Raw genomic sequence first — 25963 nt, forward strand, 5'->3', positions numbered from 1 at the left:
CCTTTGACAGGCACCTGTTTTGCACACGAGACAGGTGCAAAGACTTCACTCTAATCAGAGGGAATACTGTTGATGCACTGCTGTTCAATTTTCTTCACAGCAATATTTCATTATGTCTTACTATTCCTGTTGCATGTACATCATGAAAGAACCGGGCAAAATGTGGTGTGGTAGCATCGACTTGTGAATTGATATCAAATACAATGTATGCCAGCAGGGTTTCTTAAAAAAATACCCAAACATAATTAACCATCCTGTTCCCTTTTCCGTTCATTCAGAAAATATTGACAATTGTTGCACTTCAGAAAGATTCATATTTTACAGTTACCTGTGGTCCATGTCGGTGGGTGAGAATTTTAGAGGGAAAATTTAGACTTCAAAAAGACTTAATCCATTTCTTCCACGTCCATTTCAATTGTGGGTAACAAAGTCATTGTCAGTTGCATCACCAGCAATACATTGCAAACACAAAGACTAGTACTGTCATGAATTTGATAAGGTAGTAGTACTTGTCCTCTATACCTTGCCATATCAACTCTTCATATCTCTTCTTCTCTACTCATAGGTTTAAGGTGTATATTTCTCAATTGTCCTTTCTGACTCACATTTATCTGCCATCCATCCACACCAAGCAGGAATATCACTTTACGCATCTCATCAAAACTTTCTCTTCTTCATCCTTAAACAATTTTTTTCCCCACAGAGCTGGAACATCGTATCGACTATGAATTACGAGAAGGCACCATGGAGAATGCGTACTTATCGGCTGTGACGTCGCACACGGCGTATTGGACATCGGCGGATGTCGTCCTCTTCATACTGGTCCATCTGTTTCCAGACTACTTGTCCACATCAGAGACGTCAGCTTGACAACAAGGAGGTAGTGATGTGCACTGTTTTTTGTATGGTTGTAAAAAACAGTGATTTCACTGTAAGTGATCCCGGCCAAGAAGTTTTTAGATTGGGATAGTTGTAGTCAATGCAAAGATCAAGGAAAGAAAACAGACAATTTTCTGGATGAATTCTTTGGATGTTTTTGGTGTCTGCTTTTTTGGTCAGCAGACAAGACTGCAATTTTGTAGTTTTTGATAGATAATAGTTGTTTAACATCTCACATGATAGCAAAGAACTTCAGGTAGCGTATTAACAGAACCTTAGTGTCCAGCAGCTTTGTAGATTTTGTTCAGAAGCTGACAGAAGGTGTAAACATTTGCAATTTTCAAGACTAAAACTTATTTAAATTTTTCTTCTCTTCTTTAAAAATTCATTTACTCACCAGCAAGGCTCATAATCATAAAATATTTTGGTGAAATTTCTCATTTACAAGTGCTGTACAAATTTGAATTTTATCTGCAATATTCATATCTTTGAGGCTTTTTCTTGGTGCCGGAATCCTGGTGCCTATGGATGTTTTGTCCTGATCAGTAGGTAGTTAAAAATGCAAGTATGAATTTGAGATATTTTGTAGAAAATTGAAAAGGCCCTGGCAGCAAGGGTTGTATTTAATATTGTAGGCCAGGCTTGGTGTTTCCTTTAAGACAGAGAGTAGACCGAATTTAGCATTGTAAATACAAACCAACAGAAAATTTCTGCCTTGAAAACTCAAAAAGTGGAATTTTGTCACGATGCATTAGCCATAAACCAATGTGTATCTCCCTTCTGATGGAGTTGATGCAACGAACATTGCACATTGGAACAACTTTAATATGGGGAAAGTTCCTCAAGTGTCATGGCAATGTGCAGGGTTGGTCAAACATTGATTAGGACTTCTAAACACATAGGCATGTGTTTTGAAAGGATCATATTCACTGAAATATTTTTGCTAACCTTTTTACATTGCATTGTTTTTTTTCCAAGCCATGATAGTCACAAGTGATTTCCTTTCTTATTTATGAGAAACCTGGGACTTCAGTTACCTTAGTGCGCGTCTCCTCTTTTTGCATTTCACCGAAAATGGCTACAGGTACCGGTAGATTGAAAATTTTATGACAAAGATTTTTCATTTGAAACAGGACAGCATTGTTTCTCCGTCATTGTACATTTGAAGAATTAATGCAACATGGAGAGTAGTCAGCTTTTGATAATGGTTTATATACAGGTCACACTCCTGGCTTGTTGCCACACCAAATACTAGGACACGTTGACCCGGACGATGACCTTTGACCTCAGCAAGGTTTCTGATAATTTGCTTGATTTCATGCTGTGGGTAGTTTTCAAAGCTGACCCTACAGTGTTTGTGGTGACGCTATGCAGTTTGTGTTGTTTCTCTCGTCCATTGTATCTCCATTCTGTCTGTATTATGTAGGTCTGATCATATGGAATCTGTGTCTCAACATTGTGTAATTGTACGTTCTAAAAGATGATTGTGTCTTTTTACCATACGCGCTTTTAGCCAGGCAGTCTTGCCCAGTGATCCCACAAGACTATAATGTCACCCATAAAAACAGCCTTTAGTAACTTGAGAAATGAAAGCTTTCAGATTTTTGAACCCTTTCACCCCCAATTCCTGGTGTACAGTTTCAACCGCATCATTTGTTAATAATGGGGTTAAACCACACACTGTTAGCAACAGGGGTTTAATATGCCAGACCTGGGTCAGTGACTTCACCAATATGAGTTGCCATAATTTATTTAGTTTTATCCAAAAATTGATAATATGTCAAACGTTCAGCTAAGTTGCAATTACAACAGTGCACGATAAAAAAAATCTTCATATGAATAATACTTAAGTGTCATGACCATTGACATATTACTTAAATTATGTAATTTATATCATGGGAACCATGTGTTTTTTGCGGTTTTTTTTTCATTGAAGAGTATTCATGTTGCTCTCTGTTCATCATCCATCAATCAACACCTGCACCATCACAGAGATAAAAGCTCAAGGTTTGTTTCTTTTGAGATGAAAAATGGAAGATACTTAGACTCTGCTACGATATATTTGTCATTATCATCAAGTTGATTTTCAAGAAAAACTGTTTACTCTTTTTTCTGTTAAGAACAGCGACTTTATCTCTGAAAACGATTTCTCAAACATGGGAAGTTTAACAAACCCCAGAACAAAGGATGCCCTGGTCTTTATACTGACTCTCACAACTTTCATTACGATTATCAGGACACATGCAGCATGGGGAAGCATGTCTTTTATGTAACAGACGGTACTTGGAAATGGAAGGAAGTGTAGGGAAACTGGCAAACAGTATGTTAAGTGCCTTGACTTATACTCCCGTGAACTTGAACTGTTACACTTGCCTTGAATTGTTGAGCAGAATCATGTCCTTGCTATCAATGGTGTCCTTCTCGTGGTCCTGCTATCATAATGAAACTTTTATTTTTCAAACAGGTCATGTTATGACACCTCAGTAATGAACACGCAGCACTGTGCTTCAAATAAGGCCACTTCCGGGCAGGTTTTTTTTGCATGTTACAATGGGCTGTCATAACTGCTGCATCAATCATTCACAATGCCCTCAGGAATGTTAACATATCCGGTGGGCAGGTTCCCAATTCCCTGTTTTTCAGTGTCAGGGCTGCTTTTTGTCTTTAATAGCAGCACATCTATATCATTCTTGACAGTCATGGCATATTCCGGTGCGATGCTCAACATCACAGGCTGAAATGAACATATCCGACGGGAATGCACATTTGATCTCGGTGTGTGCTAATATGACCACATGAACAATCTCAGCATGGGCAAAAATTTGTGGCATGCATACTCTTTTGAAAGGTGATATTGGTGAATAGAATGCCTTGTAGGACATGTTCCGTGTGTAAATTGCGACAAAAAATTTTCAGTCAGTAATCTTGATAAGGCCATGTATAATTGAAGTACATATACCAAGGTCGCTCCACAAGGTGATGGTGTGATGGTACATGTACACTTACAATAACCGTGTACAGTCCCGTCACACACATGGAGGTTACTGTGCCACAACTAATTACTGTGAGCAGTCTGCCATACTCTACATTATTCATTATTCACAACCTGATTTGCTGCTGTAACATGTTCAAAAAAACAAGTTACTTTCATTTATTATTTCAACCATACTTTTCATTTCAAAATATGTATATTAATAACGGTCTTAAAGATTGTGAGGTAGGTTAATTCTCATGAATTTAGCCATCATGAACAAATCTAATCAGAGAATCTAATAGAACGGGGACAGATATTCAGACTCTCAAAATTTTTCAATTCTTTTCTGATCTACCACTTGTGGGGGTTCATTTTAAAGCTCTTGGTGTAAGAAAACTTTTCACCGGCTTAGTTTTTCGAAAATCGAAAATTTTATTTTTTTCTCCATAGAGTTAACACAGGGATGGCGGCCATTTTGAATTTCAAATATCAGTAAATCTTGAGTAATTTGTTTCTCTAGTTCCAAAATTTGCACGGTGACCCCCAATTTTTATTCTTGATTTTGAAAGAGAATGATTGAAATATTCTTTGAGGAAAGTTTAAGCCAAAGTTTAAGTCCTTCACTTTTGAGGCGCATACTACCTTAATGAGTCGGGAAGAACCACATGAACTCTTATTGCAATTCATGATGTGTATATGATATGCTTGTCAAAGTGCCATCTAGTGGTTCAGTGTATACACACACACATCGCTGGTTTCAAACCACACAAATCCGATCCAGTTGCATCATTGCGTGACAATTTTCACCCAAGTCCTAGATGTCAGTCCAGTTTCTTTTGTCTGCACGACAGGAAAATGTTTTGCTTGGTTTTTAAATATTTCCTATCAGTGGGGATCCATTTTAACATGTTTGTTCCGTTAGTTTTACCTTGCCGAGACAAAATTTCTACAATGAAAACAGGAAACATAAAGAATAGGGATTTTTCAATATGTTTTATGAGTTACCGCAAAGTGATGACGTAAAAAAGGATGACGTGAACTCCCGGTGTGATTCTAGTGAAAAGTTTCAAAAGGAAATCAAGTATCGTAAAGGGACAAAGTCGGCCATTTTTCATGAATTTTGTTCCATAACGAGATGCTACTTATATTGTTTGACATGTTGAAAGATAATGAATGGGTGACCATGCATCTATTTGTCCCCATGAAACCATCGCGAAAATGAATTAATGGTCATGACCATGAATTCATATTCGCGCTGGTTTCATTTAATTTGTCTAAAACCGGGGTCGAATAGATGCATGGTCACCCATTTATTCAGTATATTTCAACATGCCCAACAATATAAGTAGTATCTTGTATCAAAATAAAAATCATGAAAAATGGGCGACTTTGTCCCTTTAAGGTGGAATGCGCCTCGGGGTCAGATATTCGCACTCTCAAGCTTTTACAATTCCTTTCTCATATACCACTTTTGGGGGTTCATTTTAAAGCTCGTTATGTAGGAAATCTTTTCACCGGCTTAATTTTTCAAAATTCGAAAATTTTATTTTTCCCCAGAGAGTTAAGACATGGATGGCGGCCATTTTGAATTTCAAATATCAGTTAATCTTGAGTAATTCATTCTCTAATTCCAAAATTTGCACGGTGACCTCAGAATTTTATTCTTGATTTTGAAAGAGAATGATTGAAAGATTCCTTGAGGAAAGTTAGAGCAAAAGTTTAAGTCTTTCACTTTTGAGGCGCATACTACCTTAATGAGTCGGGAAGAACCACATGAACTCTTATTGCAATTCATGATGTGTATATGATATGCTTGTCAAAGTGCCATCTAGTGGTTCAGTGTATACACACACACATCGCTGGTTTCAAACCACACAAATCCGATCCAGTTGCATCATTGCGTGACAATTTTCACCCAAGTCCTAGATGTCAGTCCAGTTTCTTTTGTCTGCACGACAGGAAAATGTTTTGCTTGGTTTTTGAAATATATCCTATCAGTGGGGGATCCATTTTAACATGTTTGTTCCGTTTGTTTATCCTTGCCGAGACAAAATTTCTACGACGAAAACAGGAAACATAAAGAACAGGGATTTTTCAATATGTTTTATGAGTTACCGCAAAGTGATGACGTAAAAAAGGATGGCGTGAACTCCCGGTGTTTCTAGTGAAAAGCTTCAAAACGAAGTCATCGGTACGTAACTCGGCCTACAGCCTCAAAGTTATTTAGTTCACCAATATATATGTAGGATAGAGTTGTTGATGACAAGTCTGAAACACAGACATGGCAGATGTCAGTGACAAATGCGGAACACATAACTGAAGAAAGCTGGAATCCATCTAACCCATTGCAAAGGGCCTACACCATCATCAATTTATGTCAACGAGTCTTCCAGAAAGTTTACATTCATCATTTGGTCCTTGAGAAGTATCGGCAAAAGTACTGACCTGACTGTAATCAATTATATCGTGAGGGGAACATGTTTTTTTTCTCTTCTTCACGCTGTGATTTCCAATGCATCAAGGTAGCATAGAATGTACACAAATTTTTTCGCTGTGTCTGATGAAGTAGACATTGAGGATATGTTGATAATAAATTCCAAACACTAAATTGGATGTACATGTTGGTATTCTCAGCATTTAATGTAAATGTGGTTATGAAATCAAGAAGGAGGTTTCAATGTAGAGATGCAAATAAGTTGAGATTTCAGTTATGTAAATTTTACAACACGGTGCATCTGTGTGATCACAACCAAATAGCAGGTACACCTCAAATGAGTGTTATGACGGTGATGGGAGCTCAGTTTGTCCTAGGTAGTATTTCCTTTATGATTGTTCTGTGAGTTCGCCAACTTTTCTTGAAATAACAAATATTTGCCACTGTAGGTCACCTTGCACCAGTCTCACAGAGTGACAGTTATTGTGCAAATAAAATGGAATCATGAAAAGGAACAAGAGGTACAGGCACATGCCTATTTTAACGAGAGTCATTATCAATTTCAGTGCATTCCACTTTGTAACACGTCCATGTTTACACATACTTTTGCATGTTATGTTGTCTTTTAGTCAAACAATCTAAGCAAACAACGTCAATTTTGATGTTCTGGCGATGAGTTCAGTCCCAGCTTGGCATCAAAGAGACTCTGTGATGACATTTAATGCTTGAATTCTCAATGCAGAAATATTTACAGTTCTTTATATTAGTTTAAGTTACAGTATTAAAACGGACTTTATTATTTACACAGAGCCATATATTCCAGAGTACGTTTTTTATGAGATCTGTAATTTTTTTCATCTGTATTATATAGTATATTAAGCATTGTAATTCTACATCAGCTATGATACAAGCCAGGCCAGCTCAAACGGAGGTGGCTTTGACCCAAAAATCAGACAGATATCAATCATGGAACAGATATGTCCCTTTCAGGGACTCCTCATCAACAGCCTGTGTTAGCAGACACTTGTGAGTTAAAGTCACCAATATAAATATATGGTTGACCAGTAAAGTTACCAATATAATGTACTGTTGAATGCCTGGAGATTGGTGGCCACAAACACACAACTCTTTACTCCAAAATTACTGAAATTCCAACATTCTGAGAGCTTTTTTTGTTGTGTACACTCTCTGACCCATCTCAGATAAGGCTGCAACTTGACAGTACTAGTTCTTGAATTAATCAGACTCCATTCAGTAAATTTCTAAAGTTCTGTGCCACCTCCAGTGCATCTTGGTGAGAAAAAAGTTCAGCTTTAAGTTCTTTTGTACTTACTAGAATTTCATCTGTTATGTCTCTCATTATTTTCTTTCCTTTAACTTTGAAAGTTGCTCTTTAACACAATTATCGCTTTGTACTCCGCCAGGTGTTCCAGAAGTCAATATTAAATGACTTTCGTTATTTAGTGAATAGAATGTAAAAAGTTTTTATGCATTATATGAGCCATAGGGTTTTTACCAATCTAAGTTTAGTTTCCTTACTGTTGTTCCGTTTATACTTTCCATAGCATACACGTATTCAAGACTGTTATTCATTTTTTTTCACACATCAGTGCATTGTTACTCCAAACTGTCAAAGTACATTTATGAATATTTTGTCAGAATGGCAAAGGAGGTGATGGCCGTTGGACCGCAGGAATGTGGCACTCACAGAAGGGGGTGTCGGGCAATATCTGTGATTGTCAACACCGACCTGTAGTCTCCACACACAAACGTCACTATTTCCTGGTAGATCACGTTTCAGACGCGTCGCCGTTCTGCTGGAAATATGATTCATAATTGGTTAATTTATCACCATAAGTCCTTGTAGAAAACATCACTGCATATTATGTTATATTACACGAAGGCATGCCATCATTCATTGAGTCATTAAGCTGGCTACAACTGTCCACGTGGAAAGAAGACACACGCTAGAGATGAAAAATGAAGAGGCTTGTGGCATCAGCTTGCCACTTTTGCTGTGTACGCCACAATCAAATACATTGACTTTTTGTATTTAAGTTGTTTTATTGGTAACATTTTCTTTAGCTAAATTGAAGTACAGTGCTTAGTTATCTACAGTTTAGACACTTTAAGAGTCTTTACTACAGAGTTGTTTCGATTATAGATATTCAAGTCTCGTCATTTTTGGTGGTGTTCAGCTTCAGTCCCGATTAGAGAGGTGTGCACAATTGGCAGGTTTTGATATAATGTTTTTTTTACCGCCAAGTTGTGACAACTTTGTATTATGTTTTCAAAAGAAATGCGGATACGGTATTTTGATGCTCTCCTACGTTGAAGAGCACTTACTGCGACCAAGTTGTATTATGAAAGCTGAGAACCAAGTTGCTAGTGTGTGTCTAACCGATGGATCACTGACACTCCCAGGGAGACCTATTGATGTACATGCGGGTGTGTGTATCCACATGCATCTGGTGACTTACCGAATGTTATGTCAGTTTTCAAACATAGTAGTACCGGTGTAAATTTACAAAATCTAGAGTTGATGTTGATATTGTTTTACGCCAGTGGTTTAAAAACTCAAGTACCGTTTTTTTCCCCTAAACGCAATATTGTATACTGGCTCTTCAGTGCGTGTAATGGATACTTCAGAGTTTTGTAAAGGGTAGACTCGGAAATAGTGTACAAGAATGGTAGGGAACTCCTGTGTATGGTGAATAATGGAATGTGCAATTTTACCGACCCGGTTTTATCTCCCATACAGTCAACATTCCACAAAGTCGTCACGTGTAATTTTTATTTTAAATTTAGGCAGTCCAATGAGCCTGGTTACCTTGAAAGTGGTTCGCTTTTTTGCGCTTAAACAGTAGCACCTTGTGTACTTGGTACACTCACTCAAGAGAGATGTGTACAGTTTGCCTGTTAAAAGTACGGCATCGTTTGTCGTACCAACTCATGATCTACAAAGACGTTTTTCACATACTTCTGTAAAAAAGTTCGGTCTTCATCAAAAAACCAAAGTACAACAGGCGTGAGTATTTTTTATCCAGATAACATGAAGTCCAACACACACAGTCCTGTCACTCAGTGGAAACGGTTTCAGAAATGTTTTATTGAGACAAATTTTAAACAGGTGCTACATGTAAATAACAGAGAGCTCTATTTTGACCATTGGGTGTTTTGATGTCATGCGCAGTGCGGAGGTTGTCCGAGTGCTTTAACATGCAGCGATCAAACCGATTGTATACTAGTAGTAAAAAGATTCAATTGTGACGAAATAAATACGGATTAGAATTCCTCTGTGTTACTGTGTCTTGTTTTGATGTTGTTATTATGTGCAGTCTTTTTTAAAATAATTATGAAGTTCCTTTTGACACCGACACTTTAGACGTCATTTTACCATGGTATGAGGGATTACCATTTAATCGAGGTGATGGTCAAAGATGAAAAAAATATACAAAGTAAAAATTGTGGCAAAATTACATGGTCTGGTTTCGCAAATAGTACGAACTTCGGTAAAAAAGTTTTCAAGAAAATGTCAATAAATCATGCATGATCAGTCTACTCATACGAAATATATACGATCATGAACGGCAAACATGGTATGTCCGCATTGTTCCCTCCCCAGAAATGATGCCCCACCCTTATCAAATCTCCCACACGCATATTACTGTGCTCGATCATACCCTCCCTGTCCAAGGCAGCCATGGGCGCCAAAACTTCGGCTTCCTCCTTTCGTTGAACCAAGATGTATTGATCTCGCTGAACTACCACACCTCGAACTTTTGATAACTTTTCCAATTTATGTTGTCGTAATTATATGGAATGGCATACTTAAACGGGCTGTGTTCCTGGGGCAGTGTCAGTTTTCAATTTGTAGATCCAAGCTCATACAACAAACATCACGAAAAGTCATAATTCTGATATACATTCATGCTGCACATACGCAGACCATGTCGGCAAGCCAGATACAAGACTTCCATCAACGTGTTGAATTAGAGCATAGAACCTTTGGTGAAACGTAAACAAATAACGTTAAGGAGGAAGTTCAGGGATGACGTTATCAGACCTGTAATCTTGTAATGCCCATGTCTGAGAGTTTGAGAGACTGCAGAGAAATCTTCAAAAATGTCATCATAGTAACAAATGACCATTTATAAATCACTGAAATCACAAGATATGATTTAATAACTTCACCATGGCTAACGGACAGTATGACAACTTACAATGTAGAACGACCACATTTCTTTCATATTTTTAAAAGTATTTCATTTTTAGCTCACGTGTTCACACGTGGGCTAATGTCATACCCATGTCTGTCTGTCCGTGTGTGTGTCTGTCTGTCTGTCTGTCTGTCTGTCTGTTTACACGATAACTCGAAAACGCCTGAACAGATTCAAATCAGATTTGGTACACAGTGGTGTCTGATAAATGTCAATACATGTCGAGTCATCAGCAGTCAATTTCAATGCTTGTCAAACTCAAAGTCATTCCTTCCATTCCAGGAGTCACATTAGTAGGTCAAGTTGTTCTGTTGAGTAAATGCTAAAATTTTCTAGTCTGTTTACTGGATATCCAACATTCTGTGAAGCGAACTACTATTAATGAACCTGTTGTAAAACACGTGAGCACATTCAGTTCATATCTGGTTGCCCAATGTGTTCACGTGGTGATAGGTTCGTATCAAATATCTCCGGTAAACTTTGCATTATTTCGATTACAGAACATAATACAGATCCTCTTATCCCGAAAGTTCATTGAACCGAATGTATTAGCCCCGCAAACAAAAATGCAAATTAGTACAATATGAAGTGTTATTGTTGACAGATAAATTCTTGACCGAACGAAAATGCACTCGACGTCAGTAACAACACTGGACATTACATGCACACAAACTATTGACATAGTTAACACAAGGCATTTTATATAACATTATTTGGAGAGTATTAAAAACAAACAACACAAAAACTGTGATGGAAGATGCATCAAAAGTATATCAACCACATGCCAACTTTACAAGTAAGTGGGGCTTCAACAATTTGCAATTATGGTATATAAAAGACCCCAGTGCTTTCTTTCGAACCTTTAGTATGGTTGTCAACTTGAAGATGCGCTAAGGTGTAACTTTCTCAAATTTTGGTGGTTTTGTGAAAGTCTGATTGCAAACTTTCTATAACCTGATCAAATAAGTACTCGTGGCAGAACTGCAGTCAAATTTAAAAGAAAGATGCGGGATAGGCCCTCAAACATATATTACAAACTGACTTAAGGTAGAACGCGCCTCAAAAATGAAATACTTAAACTTTTGCTCAAACTTTCCTCAGGGAATATTTCACCCATTCTCTTTCAAGATCAAGAATAAAAATCGGGGGTCACCGTGCAAATTTTGGTACTAGAGAAACAAATAACCCAAGATTTAAGGATATTTAAAATTCAAAATGCCGCCATCCCTGTGTTAACTCTATGGAGAAAAATAAAATTTTAGAATTTAGAGAATCTGAGGAGGTGAAAAGTTTTCTTACACCAAGAGCTTTAAAATGAACCCCACAAGTGGTATATCAGAAAAGAATTGTAAAAGTTTGAGAGTCCGAATATCTGTCCCCGGGGCGGGTTCTACCTTTATAGAGAACCAGAGGTCGTACGTCGCCATAGGGACTTTCAATGGAACAGAAAAGTTCGCTAATTCGGGATGTGTGGTTTTGTCGTAAGATGTTTCGTGTCATCATCCCTCGACATGCAGCCACTCATATAAATCAATCTAGAATTCCATATTCTCTCTCACTTGCCGATTTGTTGAAATACTTGGGATAAAGCTCCTTAATTTATGAGACGATGTAAAACGCAATTCCACTCTTATAATATACACGGCACGGAAGACGTAAAACGCAAGCCCTCTCTTCAATATACAAAGTATACAAAGTTCAAGTTGCGGAGTATACAAAGGCCAGAAACGCAACTGCATGTCATTCCACACTTGTTCATCATATCCCCTTCAAACTCATGATCACCACAAATAACACACGCAAACATCCTCGGCATGCCCAACTACATCTACTGAATGTAAACAGATCTTGGCGACAGATAAATCAATTACTCATCGGGGGATCTTGTCATAAACCATGAACTTTGAAACTTTCAGAACTGTTGGCCACCTGTGAGTTTATAAACCAAATCACAGCTCAGTTCTGTTCCGATATTAGTGTCGGTCCCTTGTGATCGACCACTCGACCGATGTCGACTCTACTTTGTCAAAAAGCCTTTGGTGTTACGCCCCATGGATACACCCGAACTAACTCGTTTGGTGGTTTTAACTGGAAACGGCCCTCTGTATTGCACTTTGATTCCAACGGTATAAAGTACAAGTAATTAAGAATAGTAGAGAACGTGTTTGAGCATTGCTATTTCTGGAGAACTATTTAATGGTCTGACCTTGTCGTAGGGCATACTGTAAATTTCAATTTCTCTGCCGCCGTAGCGTTTGCGAGTCCATGTGCATAATATTTCTCTTCCGTCACTGTTTTAAAATGGCCATTTTCATTGCATGTACGATAAAACAACAACTACTAAATTAGATGCCATGACATTTGCTTTCACTGCAAGAAAGGCTTTTAATATACCAAATGATAGACACAAAAGCAAAACCATTCTTATGCTATCCACTCGCCGCGTGCGGCAGAATTATTGTAATACGATGCTGAATTTCCAAGGTTGGGATAATTTTGAACACGAATGCCAATTATTATTGAGTCGCAGCAGCACTAATTGCAGAATTCCTCGGATCAGTATCGGGCCAAGGGTCACTCTTGTGTGTACCATGCTTCTATACCACGATCTTAGAGACGAACTTAAAACGGTTTGTACCGATTTGCTCAGATAAGTTGCCGCAAAACGAATATCCGGGGGAAAAGACATTCACTGCCCATGTTCAATATGTTTTTATTACAAAAGAGTTAAAATAAAGCATACAAAACCGTTTACAGTTCAAAAATATATCCGCAACTGAATGTTCAAAGATGTTAACGTTATCCTTCAATGAAAATTATACTGTTAAATATAAAAACGTAAGCCAAAATTAAATTCATTATCCAAAATTCTGCATCTTTCATTTTTCTTTTGATCACCTTACTAGTTTTTTTCCTGTATTCAAGTGTGAGAAAGCGTGTAAATGCTTCACTCGATCTTAACCTTTTCAAGTCTATAACTTCCAGGTAAGCTGAAGGTCTATATATAGGTATGGTAATGTTAATTCACTATTGCTTGTAACTTTTGTTGTAACTTTTGATGTAATTTGAAGTGTTTCTGTTCTGTTTGCTTTCTTGCTCTGCTTCCATATCGTGTCGAAATGCACGGTGTTCAACTTCACAAGACAGTCTGACAACGATGTGTGTAATGTGCAATGCTGAGTTCTAGTATGGACCAGAATTCATCTGTCAACAATAGCATGGCATAACGTTAGGCCTACGTGCTCTGTAACATTAGGGTGGCGGGGCTATTTTGCATTTCAACATAATGTAGGTAGCAGAATGGGATAATCTTGAATGTGTTTTGTTTTCTGGAACAAAGATAATGAAAAATGAAAATATTATCACAAAGGTTACCGTTATATCGTCCCACTATGAATAATAAATAATAAAATGATAGAGAAGAACAAGGATGATTCGCCAGCCGGTCATGCCGGTGGGCTTTAAATGTAAAGGTAAGGCCAAAATCACTGAAAGTGACGTGGCTTCCCGGTGACAAAGAGCGATTATGTCTGTTTCATCCAATGCAAACGATCCTGTGTCCGATGTTTTCATGAGGAACAAGTTACTAAGTATTAACGAGGGTTTTAAAGGGCGGGATAAAATCGCTGTCTCTTGACATTATTTATGATTAGCTTTGTTTCTTGGGAAGCTGTTTGTTCTCACCGACATATGATGAAATATGAGTTGTAAAATCTTTCTGCAGCCCTAGATTGTAACCCGGGTACAGGCCTGAAATGTCAATAGGCATACGTCGATGACATAATGTCTGACTTCAAAGATAAATTTCGTTGTGATAATAAGCATTGTCTTCTGTAATTAAAGTAAAGGCGTGAGAAAATCAGTAAAATGGATGAAAGAAATCAGAATTCATGCACATATGACGTCAAATATTTCGCAAGGATTTTGATTGGAGAGAGCTTTGGTGGGGACGTACAGTATGTCTTTTGGCATACGTCGTCTGCGTCACATAGTACAGTTGGTTGGTGGACCATAATGAATTGTGTCTCTTTAACATTTTCTGAGATACGAGATGGCTTTTCTAGGGTGGAACGGTCATTTTTATATCTTTTTTGTAGTCGGTAAGTGACATCGCGAGACAACGACATAAATATGCATTGTTACGCCTTATATTCCCCTTCGGTGTGTCAGAAACCCCCTGGGGCCGGGAGGGGTATTTCTAATATTTTCATACCGTCCAGGGGTGTGCCGCTCGCCAAAGATGAAAATACCTAGCCATGAATATTCCAAAAATATGACCCGTTGTTAGGGATTTTCTTGACAAACAGGGGGAATTTTTTCAACCGTTAGCCAGGATGTGAGCTTTTTCCTGAAGTATGGGGACATTAGTCTTTTGCTACTGACCCATATTTCAAGGGGGTTTGGTGTGGGGAAAGTGACCCATGTTTAGAGATGATTTTTCTTAAAAAAGGTAACCCATTCTGGCGGCATATATATGTACACCTTTCTATGGGAGTACCCCCCTTCCTTTCAGGCAGAACACTTTCAATACTCTTAATCTGACAAGGATATCTGGTGCGATAATTTGTTTTATTATTTTGATTTCTCTTGAATTCAACATATTTGCCTTCTAGATGAAGTGAAGTCACGAGGCAATGTAGTTGTTCCAAGCTAATCGTGTCAATTGCTTCTTAAGTGGGGTTGAGGTGGGGATGGGGGTGGTGAGGTGGATTTTCTGCATACGTGTCTCCGAGTCCACCAGTTTTGGTTTAACAAAGAACACGTAATCGGGTGTATTTATTGTCTGTGGAGAATGGGTAGGTGGATTGTACCCGAAATATGTGAAAAAGAAGTTGGACATTGAATGCATTCACTGGATTGGAGGATTAGTTGAGTTCACGTAATGTATACATTGAGTAAAACAAAAATGTCAAAGGCTGAATACGTTTTACACATGTTGCACTGAATGGATAGATTATGAACATTTGATATTCTTTGAGTTAAATCAATGCACCGTGTGTATCCCACTTCAATGAGTGCAACCGGTTTTAGCCGAATGACCCTGTTCATTCCCGAGATAAAAATACGCCGGCTGCTATGAGCTTGGCAAACCTGGAGCAGCTATCTCGGTCACATAATTACCATGGTTCTTAGTATGCAAATACAAGTTTTTAAGAAGCTTTAATGTTGAGATTGTCGTGTGAAAACTCTGCCTTTCACTTTAAATTATCAGAGTTTTTCTTACACAAAGCACAACCGAAAAAAACTTCATGCAGATTGCAGCTTTGCCGTAATAATATGTAACACCCAATGGCATAGCCCCTGTGAATGACGTCACAAAAACTTTAGGTTTGTCTTGAATTCGAAATGACAGCTAATCTTATCTTATATTAGTTTTAACAGATAGATATCGCATGAATAATAACAATTCAAAGATTGCCAAACTTAAGATTTCAACAAATACCCCGACCCTGCCGGGATTCGTTGGATACAACAGAGGAACTCGTTTATCGTCATCTACAGTCAGTTTCGACAGGCCGAGTTCTCATTGGTAAATGCTCAACCACGTTAAAATAATCGTGTTTAGTCTTTCAATCGGAGTTTTTAATCGTCGTTTATATTCTTACCTATAAAATAGTAAAATTATCAAACAATGCATTTTACTGTAACACTGTATAACTTAGTATTATGGCTTATTTCATTGATTTTAGTTCAGGAGAAAATTTCTGCTTAGATGATTTCAAAAGAAAGCCGACGAGGGCCAAATCATGCAGTTGTACGTATGACTGTTATCTCTACGTATATTGAGGTCGAATTTTCCGGTACATCAACGACACATTCTTGGCATCGGTAGTTGCAGTTCTCAGAAATACGCATATCTTCATCAATATGCCCATGCTTGACATTCGTTTTCGGATGTTGCTGAAACATCAAAACCATGCAAGTAGTATAGATCAGATCTCCGCTACTACCCTTTGTTCGAACTGACTGACTCGAACGTTTTCACCGAAGAAGTTCAATAGCTTCTTCGTTATTCTCGTTGGCTAAGTCCACTGCTCGCTTGTCGTCATTGTTCATTATGGTCTTGTCGGCGCCACGCAGCAACAGATACCTGATGATGTCCACTCGATCGACCACGGCGGCGTGATGCAACGAAGTCCATCCACCGTCCATTGGACAATTGATTTTGGCACCAGCTCTGACCAGTCGCCGCACGAGCAGCAAGTCGCCATCGCGGACGGCGTTGATAAGCTCCAGGGCATGTTCCTGCTCGACATCTGTAATTGCGATGAAAAAATCTAAAGTAAATAAGTTGTAACGCAAATAATAGCAGGAGGAAGCATATTGAACATTGGGACAACTTTCATGGTTCACTCTCGCAAATGGCTAAAACAGAACTCTTCCATTCCGTGAACAACGGAGAAATTATGAACAAACTATGCCATTATTCCCCATTCGTGCAAGAAATATCGAACTACAAGTCTGAACTATTGGCACCAGCCTGGGAATTGCCAACGAACACAGTTGAGAATAGAGCATGGCCTGATGTATCACATTAAAATGGTGCATCTGTATTTCGACAACTGTTTCACGTAGCGGTTGCATATTACTGATCAAAGTAGTTGTGTTTGAATCTATCGAACGTCCAGCCGTATAGCTACAAGAAAACTGCACAGGTTGGACAACAGACATGAAATGGCCATACGGTTTATGCAGTGTTGTCATGGATACGACCCAATGACCACCATTTGTTTGCACTTGTCTCCCACTTTACAGTTCTCGACTGACAACGAACCACTTTTCTCGATATTATTATTTGAAGACTGTGAAGAGATATCAAGTTTACGATCTGTGTTTGAGAGACTGCGCAGAGCAAATGTGCAAATGATTTAGAAACAAATCAGTGTCACTTCGCAAACCATTTACAGTCACGAACCTTACGTGGTGAACCAAAAACGTCAACAAGAAATCCCAGCGGCAACGTGTAGTACGTGTTGATGAAATTTTTGATGAATTGGGTTGAGATATTTGAACGATAAAGTGCTTCGTGCGGTGATGAAGGAGGACTTTTACGAGAAAACTGGAACGGAATTCAGTCATCTTCAGCGTCCGGGTGAACCTTCAGTGTTGTGAACCACTGACATCTGTTTATCAACAATCCGTGAAATTTTCCTGAAATTTGAGCAGCGCAAGGGGAAGCTCTCCATTAACTTAATGTTATTGCTAACAGAGAAACAAAAGTATATAGCCACATGTTGCATGCCCTCGGTCAAGTCCACCATAGAAATACCGGGGATCGATTTTCTTGGGCCGGACACTGTAGCTATAGGCAGCGAAGCTATATGAACGAAAATTACGGGGAGCCTCTTCACATTGACGCAATTACATTCAGCGTACATGTAGTAGGTGTACGGAGAATGGGGAGCTGAGATACCGACGTATGCATATCTTAATAAATAATATAGAGAGACAACCTATATTTCACGTCATTGACTTTTCTTTCATTAGTAAAGAACAATCAACCCTTTTGAAATCGATGAGCAACTTGCAAGATCTAACCATCTTCAAGATGTCTTGCCAAATCAATCTTCAAACGGTTGAAATTAGCAAACTCCTGATAGTAAAAGTAATAGTGGGCGTGTGGATTTTTTGTCTGTGTATGGTATATAATATATCGAATGCATACATAATATATATATATTCGACCTTGACTCTAGGTTAAGTAGGGTAACAGCTTAGCGAGAGTAACCGACAAACACTAGAAACATTGAAAGCTATTTGTCTTGTCTCTTCCCATAGTTTGACGGAAAACACGCAAAAGCATGTCTTGTAGATCCAGTCATTTGACCTCAGTGACCTCTACTTGCCTCAATACAGTCCCTTATACAATACCCAGCCTGTATGATTGCTTTGTTCGTATTGTCATTGGGCGTTTCACGGACAATCGTATACGGTCGACTGTGATGAAGTTATGTGGGCCGACGTTAGTATTCCGACGTATTGTATTCTTCCGTGGTTGCACTTAATTCAGTTCTGATCCCGGCGACACCAAACGTGATAAATGCGTTCTGAACGACATTAAAGCAATGGGCACGTCTGCCATACATGCGCCATCGCAAGATAACAGCTCGCGTACATGTGGTCTACACTGATAGTCGCGTAAACAGCATAACTGCGTTGGGTGTTGTTTTCTTTTTGAAGATTTGACATATCCTTCGTTTTATGAAGTGATTTCGTCAGTGTTAAACGCGCAAAGAAAATACTGTCGTTCAAATCAGTGCGGCTTGGGATGGGTTACGGCGCACATAGTTGTGTGTCGGCCACTGATATTTAAAGGATGTTCTTTGGTGTTGTCACTAACAAAGTTTTTGTATTTTTTACATAATATGTTATGTATGTATGTATGTGTGTGTGTGTGTGTGTGTGCATGCGTGTGCGCGCGCGTACATGTGTGTAAAACTGTATGTATGTCTGTATCACAGTCACTTATGGTATGTAAGTTTATAGGCCTATATATGTACATACTTACGTACGTGCGCTAGAGTGAGTTAATGCAAGACAAAACGTACAGACTGATAGTATAACCATGTCGCATGTCATTTCTAATAATTATGTGCACATTTATGAACAGTCTCTAATTTTCGAGTCTCAAATACCCTGAGTGCAAATCATACTTCGAATACTTGCTGCGGCCAGTCATCCTCTGATGCATTGCGCAGTTTTATGTCAGCTTATCTCCGAGCGAAGTCGTCGTACATATTTTTCTGTTCCGAAACAGAGCTGCTAAATTCATCAGTCAGTTGAGACTACCTGATTGTCTATCCCCTGCGCATCGCAGTCTCCTTGCGATTGGGTATAACTCGATGCAGATGAACAGAAAAACCAGCATCTTTCGCTAATCTACCAGGATCGAGCTCAAATCGATATTTACAATATGGTATAAGCAGCATGCGTTTACTCCCTGCACCGGTTTGCTCCCTACGCCAAGAAACCAGCAAACGACAAAATAAAAAGGTTCAGGATCAGCATGTGCATCCATAACTTCGTAATTCCCAGCCAGCTAACATTTGACTGGATTTGACACAATATTCCGTTGAGTTGCAAGATTTTAAGAATTGTAGAGCAGTGAACTTCAAATGTCTTTGGCCTGATGTAATTTGAAGCATGATTTCTTCTGAGACACGACTGTCAGTTTGTCGAAATGAATAACACTCGAATCGTGCTCGACGCCCCTTGCCATCCCTGTTGCTGCGTTGCCAAAGAATAACGCGGTCTCCCACACTCCGGATGACCCGGCACTTTAGAAGTCAGCGCCCCTTCTGTAACCCGATGGTCGATATGAGCTTTAAAAATCCGACGGCAGGAAAGCGTGAAAATATTCAACCGACTTTAGTAGTCAGAAAGAGATTTATGAGCCCGTGTAAGATTATTGAGCCTAATCAACCACACACCGTGCGTTTTAGAGAATCCACTATTCGTTTTCACGGGCACATATTGTTTTTGTTTTTATTTTATACCTTCGTTCATCGAAAGATTAAAAGTTTCAATGTGTCCGTTCGGTAACAAGCTACTCAGTCACGTGATCACAACACTCTGGTTGTCACGTGGCGCACGAACCTGTAAATGCCCTGTGCTCTCACGATGTGGTTGGAATCTTCGTTATACCTGTAACAAACGTTTCCGTATACATAGTTTACATTGAAATGCTAGCGGTATAAATTACTTGATGGAAAATTGATTAACACTAGTGCAAGTCTTTGAACTGAGATAGACGACTTCCTGTGAAAATTCTACCATATTTTACATGTAAGTAGGTCTTCACATAATTCATACCGTAAATCAGTCGGACCTTCATGCGATAAATCTCATGACAGTGAAGTCTGCATGTTCTTTCAAAACCGTAGTATATTCATTTCATTTCTAATTGATGTAGTGTTTAATAGAACACCGCGATTATCAACATCATCATCGTTTCAACCAAGTGTGCTACGTCTGCTGGAGTAATATATTACACCTCCAGCATTCACCAGGTGCAGCTGTTCCTCGGAGATTGCCTGCCAAGCCTGTTAAACAGTTCTTTGGTAATGTGCTGTTTAATGTTGAATGTAGACAAGTTAAACGGCTATCATCGTCACAGCTGAAGATCGGCGGACCCTGAAACCTAATCAAGACTTCGGCAGGCTAACTTTTTCTGCAAGGGTCGAAACTATACAAATTGAGGGGATGTTAGCCCATAAAGCTCCTTACAGAAATGCCATTTTTACGGGGGAGTTGGAGCATTTCCATGCTGAAGTTGTTATAGGACAATTTGTAGTAGACTCCGGCTGCTAGTAGCTGCCCTGGGAGAATCCGCTCCAGTTACGTATTCGGTGTACGGTAGAACGGTTGGCGTAGAGAAAAACGTGACTTCTGAACAATCGAAAGGACTCAGACTCAGACTTCAGCAGCATTTTAATCCCCTGTTGCCCCGAGGCTGTCCATTTAGACAAAATACGTGGGGTGCATGTTGGACATTGCGATATTAGAAGGAGGCTTGAGTTTCTATCTCGGCTTGATACTGTTTTCCAGTTCAAGAAAGTCCGGGGGGAAGTCATTCCTGTTTGAGTGTATATTGTTTCCACATTGGTTAAGAATTACACGCATGACCAAGAGGTGTTGTTTCTATTCCAATTACACTTTATCGTGTACGAAATTCTGCACAGCATGAAGAACACGCAGCCCAGAGAGCGTCTGAACGGCTGACTGTTGGTTTCGTACTTCATATTCCAAAGAGGTGGACAGGGAGTGGAATGCGGCTGACAAAAAAGTTAGATTTGTTACTTCTTTAGGACCAACGGTGATGTTCTATTTGGGAATATATGCCATCACTCGATACTCCCTTGTACAGTGACGCCCGACCGCTATGTTAAACTAAGATGATAACCATGGTAGCAAAGATGATGATGATGAGGAGGAGGAGGAGGAGAAAGATGATCATTTTAAAGCTGATAAAGACAATGTTTTATGTTAGCTTCTTAAAGATGACAAAACCTTAAAATATGTCGCCATCAAAGTTATTAAATTATTGAATGTATATTTAGATCGATGACATGTCTTAGGTAAATATTTACTTTTTATCGAGTACACGTCAGTACACCAAGATTAGAAGGAATTTCATCTCCTTTATATTCCAAAAGTGTTTGAAGAAGAAGGACAACACATTCAATCACGGACTATATGTTTAGCCAGTCCTTAAAACCCCTGTGTAAATATTTGGAAGTTCCCCTGTTAAGTAATCTCGACTTTGTATATGATGTGGTTGGTTAATAATGTTTCCAAAAAACTTGGAATGGGTTAAAGTAACGACACCGACTGTACACTAACGTTAAAGGAATGTGGTCGGTTTAAAAGGGGGGCAACCGGTGACACTGTCCTCATTGTATGTCCTCCACTAAATAAATGTAATCTAACCGAAAGTGCTCCAGTAAACTAAATTTCTGCAAATAGTAGGACTACGATTACCAGCATGGTTTTGAACACACTAGAATGTCTCTTTGGAGTGAAGTACCTATGGTTCAATCACCTTGAGCTTTTAATGAAAACTCTTTCTTGGTTTTCGAAAAAAGTGGCTCTTGTTCGCTGTTTAAGCAATTAAACGTTCTGTCAGTATACGAATCGTTCAAAGACTCCCTCTGGTTGTATCCCGTCAAATAGCGGGAAACAACTTGGTGTTTAGTTGAAACTGCGGTCTAAACAAATCATACATCCTAACTTTGTATCGGTCAGTCTGTACTATTCAAGTGACAGAAAATTCACTAACGCATAAAGTATACAACTGTAGCTACTGCTTAATATTGTGATTTCTCGTAAAGTCGCGTCTCCATTTCGATCTGTAAGATTTTCCGATATCATAATAAAAAGGCACACCATGTGCCCATTTATAGGCGCAATGTTAATCAAGTCATGGAGATGAAAGTCTTCCTCTATGATCAAGTCAACTCAGTATAAAGGGTTGCTACTATCGGACCATTCACCATTCACAGAGTTGATGGGAAGCCAGAACTAAAGTACTTTAGCTGATAGGAGAGTATTACAATGCTTAAATTACCACACACACTACTTGGTTTTTTTTGTTTAAACTGTTTCATGTACATATATATATATATATATATATATATATATATATATATATATATATATAATATATATATATATATATATATATATATATACATATATATATATATATATATATATATATATATATATATATATATATATATATATATATATATATATATATATATATAAGATGTCCTCGTGGGAAATTACAGTGCTCGATGCTAAAGCAGAGCGTTATAAATAATAACATAAAATTACTTCAAGTACAAAGTAATGGTATCTGTTACTTAAGTTTCATGCATCCTGCAATGATCAGACAGATGATGATTGCAGTATGCATGAAACTTAAGTAACAGATACCATTACTTTGTACTTGAAGTAATTTTGTATATATATATATATATATATATATATATATATATATATATATATATAATATATATATATATATATATATATATATATATCACAAAACATATCACATTCCAACAGCCACAAAGACTTTAGCAATTCATCCCTTTCCCTATTTTCTAAAGACTACATCTTATGTTGGGTGATGTCATCATAGGCAGTCCAGAGAATGGAGAGAATGCCTGATAAACTCTGACCAACGAGTATATAAGGAACGGTGTCATTCCACCTCGTCGTGATTATCCTCGTAAACATTGATGAATTCATTTCTGTTCATCCTGGCCAATGCATGGTTGAGACTGTCGAGACACTTGAAATAGCAACGATATTTGACAGTCACCTCTAGACTGAGTTTATACTTAGAAAGTTACGTTGACGCAGCGTAATGTGTTCATGCTCGACTATACATTACAGACAGACAGACAGGCTGGGCTGAGTTAAGATTAGGTCGAGGAGAGATGTTTTAACTATATCAACGGCTACAGCTATGTGTCACATTGCGCCCAGACTTAGTCGAGGTGATATCGCCCTGCAGCCATAACCACTCGGATACTTGGCGCAGACACACTTGGTTACACGCCCGACAAAAACACGTCCAATATACCGTCTCTTTACCTAACGTGTTTTCTTCACTCTCTGCAGACATCAATAAGCTGATTACAGAGTACGTGGCATATCTGTTTCTTAGCGCGAACTTAAAATATTTACGATACACGAGATCAAATTAAAAGAAATTCTGACTTAAATGTCAAATGCTAAGGGAGGGACCCAGACTTATTTATCACTCGTAAATTTTCAAATGATTCTGAAAGCATGTCTTCTGAAACATCTTTGGATTATCTTCAGTCAGGCACTTTAAACAAAAGTAAATATCACCCAGAGAATCTAACGTCAACAGAACACATTTCTGACGTTTTCTTGAAGTTCGAGTATACTTTAAAAGTTCCTAGCGTGGTCAGTTTTCTCGGGAACATGCTGACTCTCGATATATTTTTTTGAGTTAACGAAGTGTTGGTTCCCTTCGAAACCGCTATGTTGACATTGTTGTGCATTATACTGACTTTACAATCGTGTAAAAAGGTTCTTCGTAAAGAAATATTGCTGTCGATATGGGTGAGAGACATACCTCCGTACTCCATTCTGCGATTCTTCTGTTCCATATATTCAATGGGAGGGGGTAATCCTTTCTCCTTCCATTCCGGAACCACCCGGATTCTTCGACGCTTATTGGGATTGCTCCTGTACTCCCGCTGTCTTCCCATCGCGATGTTTTGATTTTATGCGAGGAATACTTCAGACCGTTGGGGTTGTGAAACAACGTACCAAGCCTACGTCCACGTTTCCTGCCGGTTGCCTTTTGGTGAGGCCGAATTTGACGACGAGCGATGGGCGGGGATCGGGGGAAAGGTTTGTTCAGTGTTTTGAAGATCTGCTGTGTGGCGTCCTACACTATACACAGTAACCCAGGGAACAATGCAAGTCGAGGCGTTGAACGGGCGACCTAGTCTGGGGATTAATTTCCTCAACACCCCAGTTTTAAACGGCTATTTACCAACATTATACACAGCGTATTCGGTTTCTCGTGGCCCTCTTGTGTTGCACGGAGTCCAACTTTCTTCAGATCTCGAGCGCTTCTGGAAACCACGGGGACGATGTTCAAACAGTAGAGGCAAACACACGGAACACCTGTCTCTAGACCTAGGTGTGTCCCCCAAATCAAATCACGGTCCCTTCGCCGTTATCAAATATACGAACGTGTCTCAAAAAGCTACGCAAAGAACACTCGTCCCATTGAGATCCCTTTCGAGTTGGTTGCTATGCTATGGCGGGGACAAGCGTCTGATTTGTTTGCTATCCTGTCCCCAGTGGGTTGTTGAATGTTGTTGAGCAGGTACCTACGTGCTCAGATGCCTTCTCCGGAAACCTGAAGCTATCGCCGGACGAAGTGTACTGTTCGTTCCGTCTCACGTGTCATTCCCCGTAAACATTGCACAGGCCTGTGTATATAAGTATAGCGTCTGTCACCGCTGCATAAACTCGTATGCGGAAGTAAGATACGCAGGCGAACTTACATATGTATATATCCTCGCATTACTGGTTGACGGACAAATTACATAAATGTCATCCTGGACGTAGGTAGGTACGGTCGGTCATCGAAAGTGGAACTCTCCGCGGGAGTTAAGTCCGTGTCTTTCTAATGACATGCATGTGCATGACACAGCTGATGACAGGCGGGTGACTGACTCTCAATGTTCACACTCAGACACATTTCCCCGCTTGAGGGCGAAATCCAACATAAACCCTAGCAGAAAAGAAGTGGTCCCATTGTACACGACCCTACTTCAAACGCTCCTGCCTATAAATCGTATGTTTGATGAACATGCTATCAATCATCCATAAATTGACAGTGAGTGCGCGCATCGTCAAACTTGGGTCTGAAATCAATTCGTTCAGCTTGTGAACAAAATCGAGTTCTTACTTGAATATTCAATCACTGCTGTGTTTCGTGCTGATACATTGGAACAGCGAGATCATCCTAGATCGGGCGAAAGAAACACCTTTATTAGATTGTTCAGTTTTTAATATTAGAACAAAAAAATACACATAATGTAGGAAAAATGTCCCGCAGTTTTTTCAGGGCTAATCAGAACTTCAATAAAATCAAACAAACACGCCGACCTCGTTGGGAACACGCAAATTTGTTTTTCTATATCGACCCATAGACCCTCGCAGAAAAACGAGGGTCTATGATCGACCTAAATACCTAGCTCTTTTGTATTTTATTGTTGCTATCCATTTTGTGTTTTGCTGTCACTGGTTTGTTTAATTTGTTCTAGTTTATGTTTATACTGTCTGTTGCTCGCTTTTGCTGTTCTTTAGACTGTTTTATTTGTTTAGTCTAGTAGTTTCTTGTTGTGATTTATAAAAAGAAGGCTGAACGAGCTTCTGAATGTCATTTGGCTC

The 25963-nt window shown here is 38.9% G+C and overlaps 2 protein-coding genes across 5 annotated transcripts in view; one reads left to right on the plus strand and one right to left on the minus strand.

Annotated features, from left to right (window-relative positions):
• The window catches only part of LOC139149596 (phospholipase DDHD1-like), a 28499-nt gene extending 18919 nt beyond the window's left edge, over nucleotides 1-9580 (plus strand). For 2 of the 4 annotated variants that reach the window (XM_070721422.1, XM_070721423.1), the window contains one exon: nucleotides 704-1005. In XM_070721422.1, coding sequence (XP_070577523.1) covers nucleotides 704-870 — 167 coding nt within the window. In that variant the 3' untranslated portion in view covers nucleotides 871-1005. Of the gene's footprint in view, nucleotides 1-703 lie in introns of all 4 variants that reach the window. The other 2 variants (XM_070721424.1, XM_070721425.1) reach the window with 2 other exon arrangements.
• A 3615-nt stretch (nucleotides 9581-13195) lies between these two features.
• On the minus strand, nucleotides 13196-25266 carry LOC139149598 (protein phosphatase 1 regulatory subunit 27-like). The gene is made up of 2 exons (XM_070721426.1): nucleotides 24126-25266; nucleotides 13196-16764 (listed from the first exon to the last, which is right to left on the minus strand). The coding sequence occupies exons 1-2, from the start codon at nucleotides 24259-24261 to the stop codon at nucleotides 16490-16492; spliced, it is 411 nt and encodes a 136-aa protein (XP_070577527.1). The 5' UTR covers nucleotides 24262-25266; the 3' UTR covers nucleotides 13196-16489.
• Nucleotides 25267-25963: the final 697 nt, after the last annotated feature.

Source organism: Ptychodera flava, chromosome 14, assembly GCF_041260155.1.
Source record: "Ptychodera flava strain L36383 chromosome 14, AS_Pfla_20210202, whole genome shotgun sequence".
NCBI classification, from domain to species: domain Eukaryota; kingdom Metazoa; phylum Hemichordata; class Enteropneusta; family Ptychoderidae; genus Ptychodera; species Ptychodera flava.

What these genes read in the sequence shown, in the direction of transcription:
- LOC139149598 (XM_070721426.1), bottom strand. Translation starts at nt 24,261, where the DNA reads ATGGGAAGACAGCGGGAGTACAGGAGCAATCCCAATAAGCGTCGAAGA. An exon ending in TCGCAGAATGGAGTACGGAG is followed by an intron (nt 16,765 to 24,125) that starts GTATGTCTCTCA and finishes TCGCAATTACAG; the next exon opens with ATGTCGAGCAGGAACATGCC.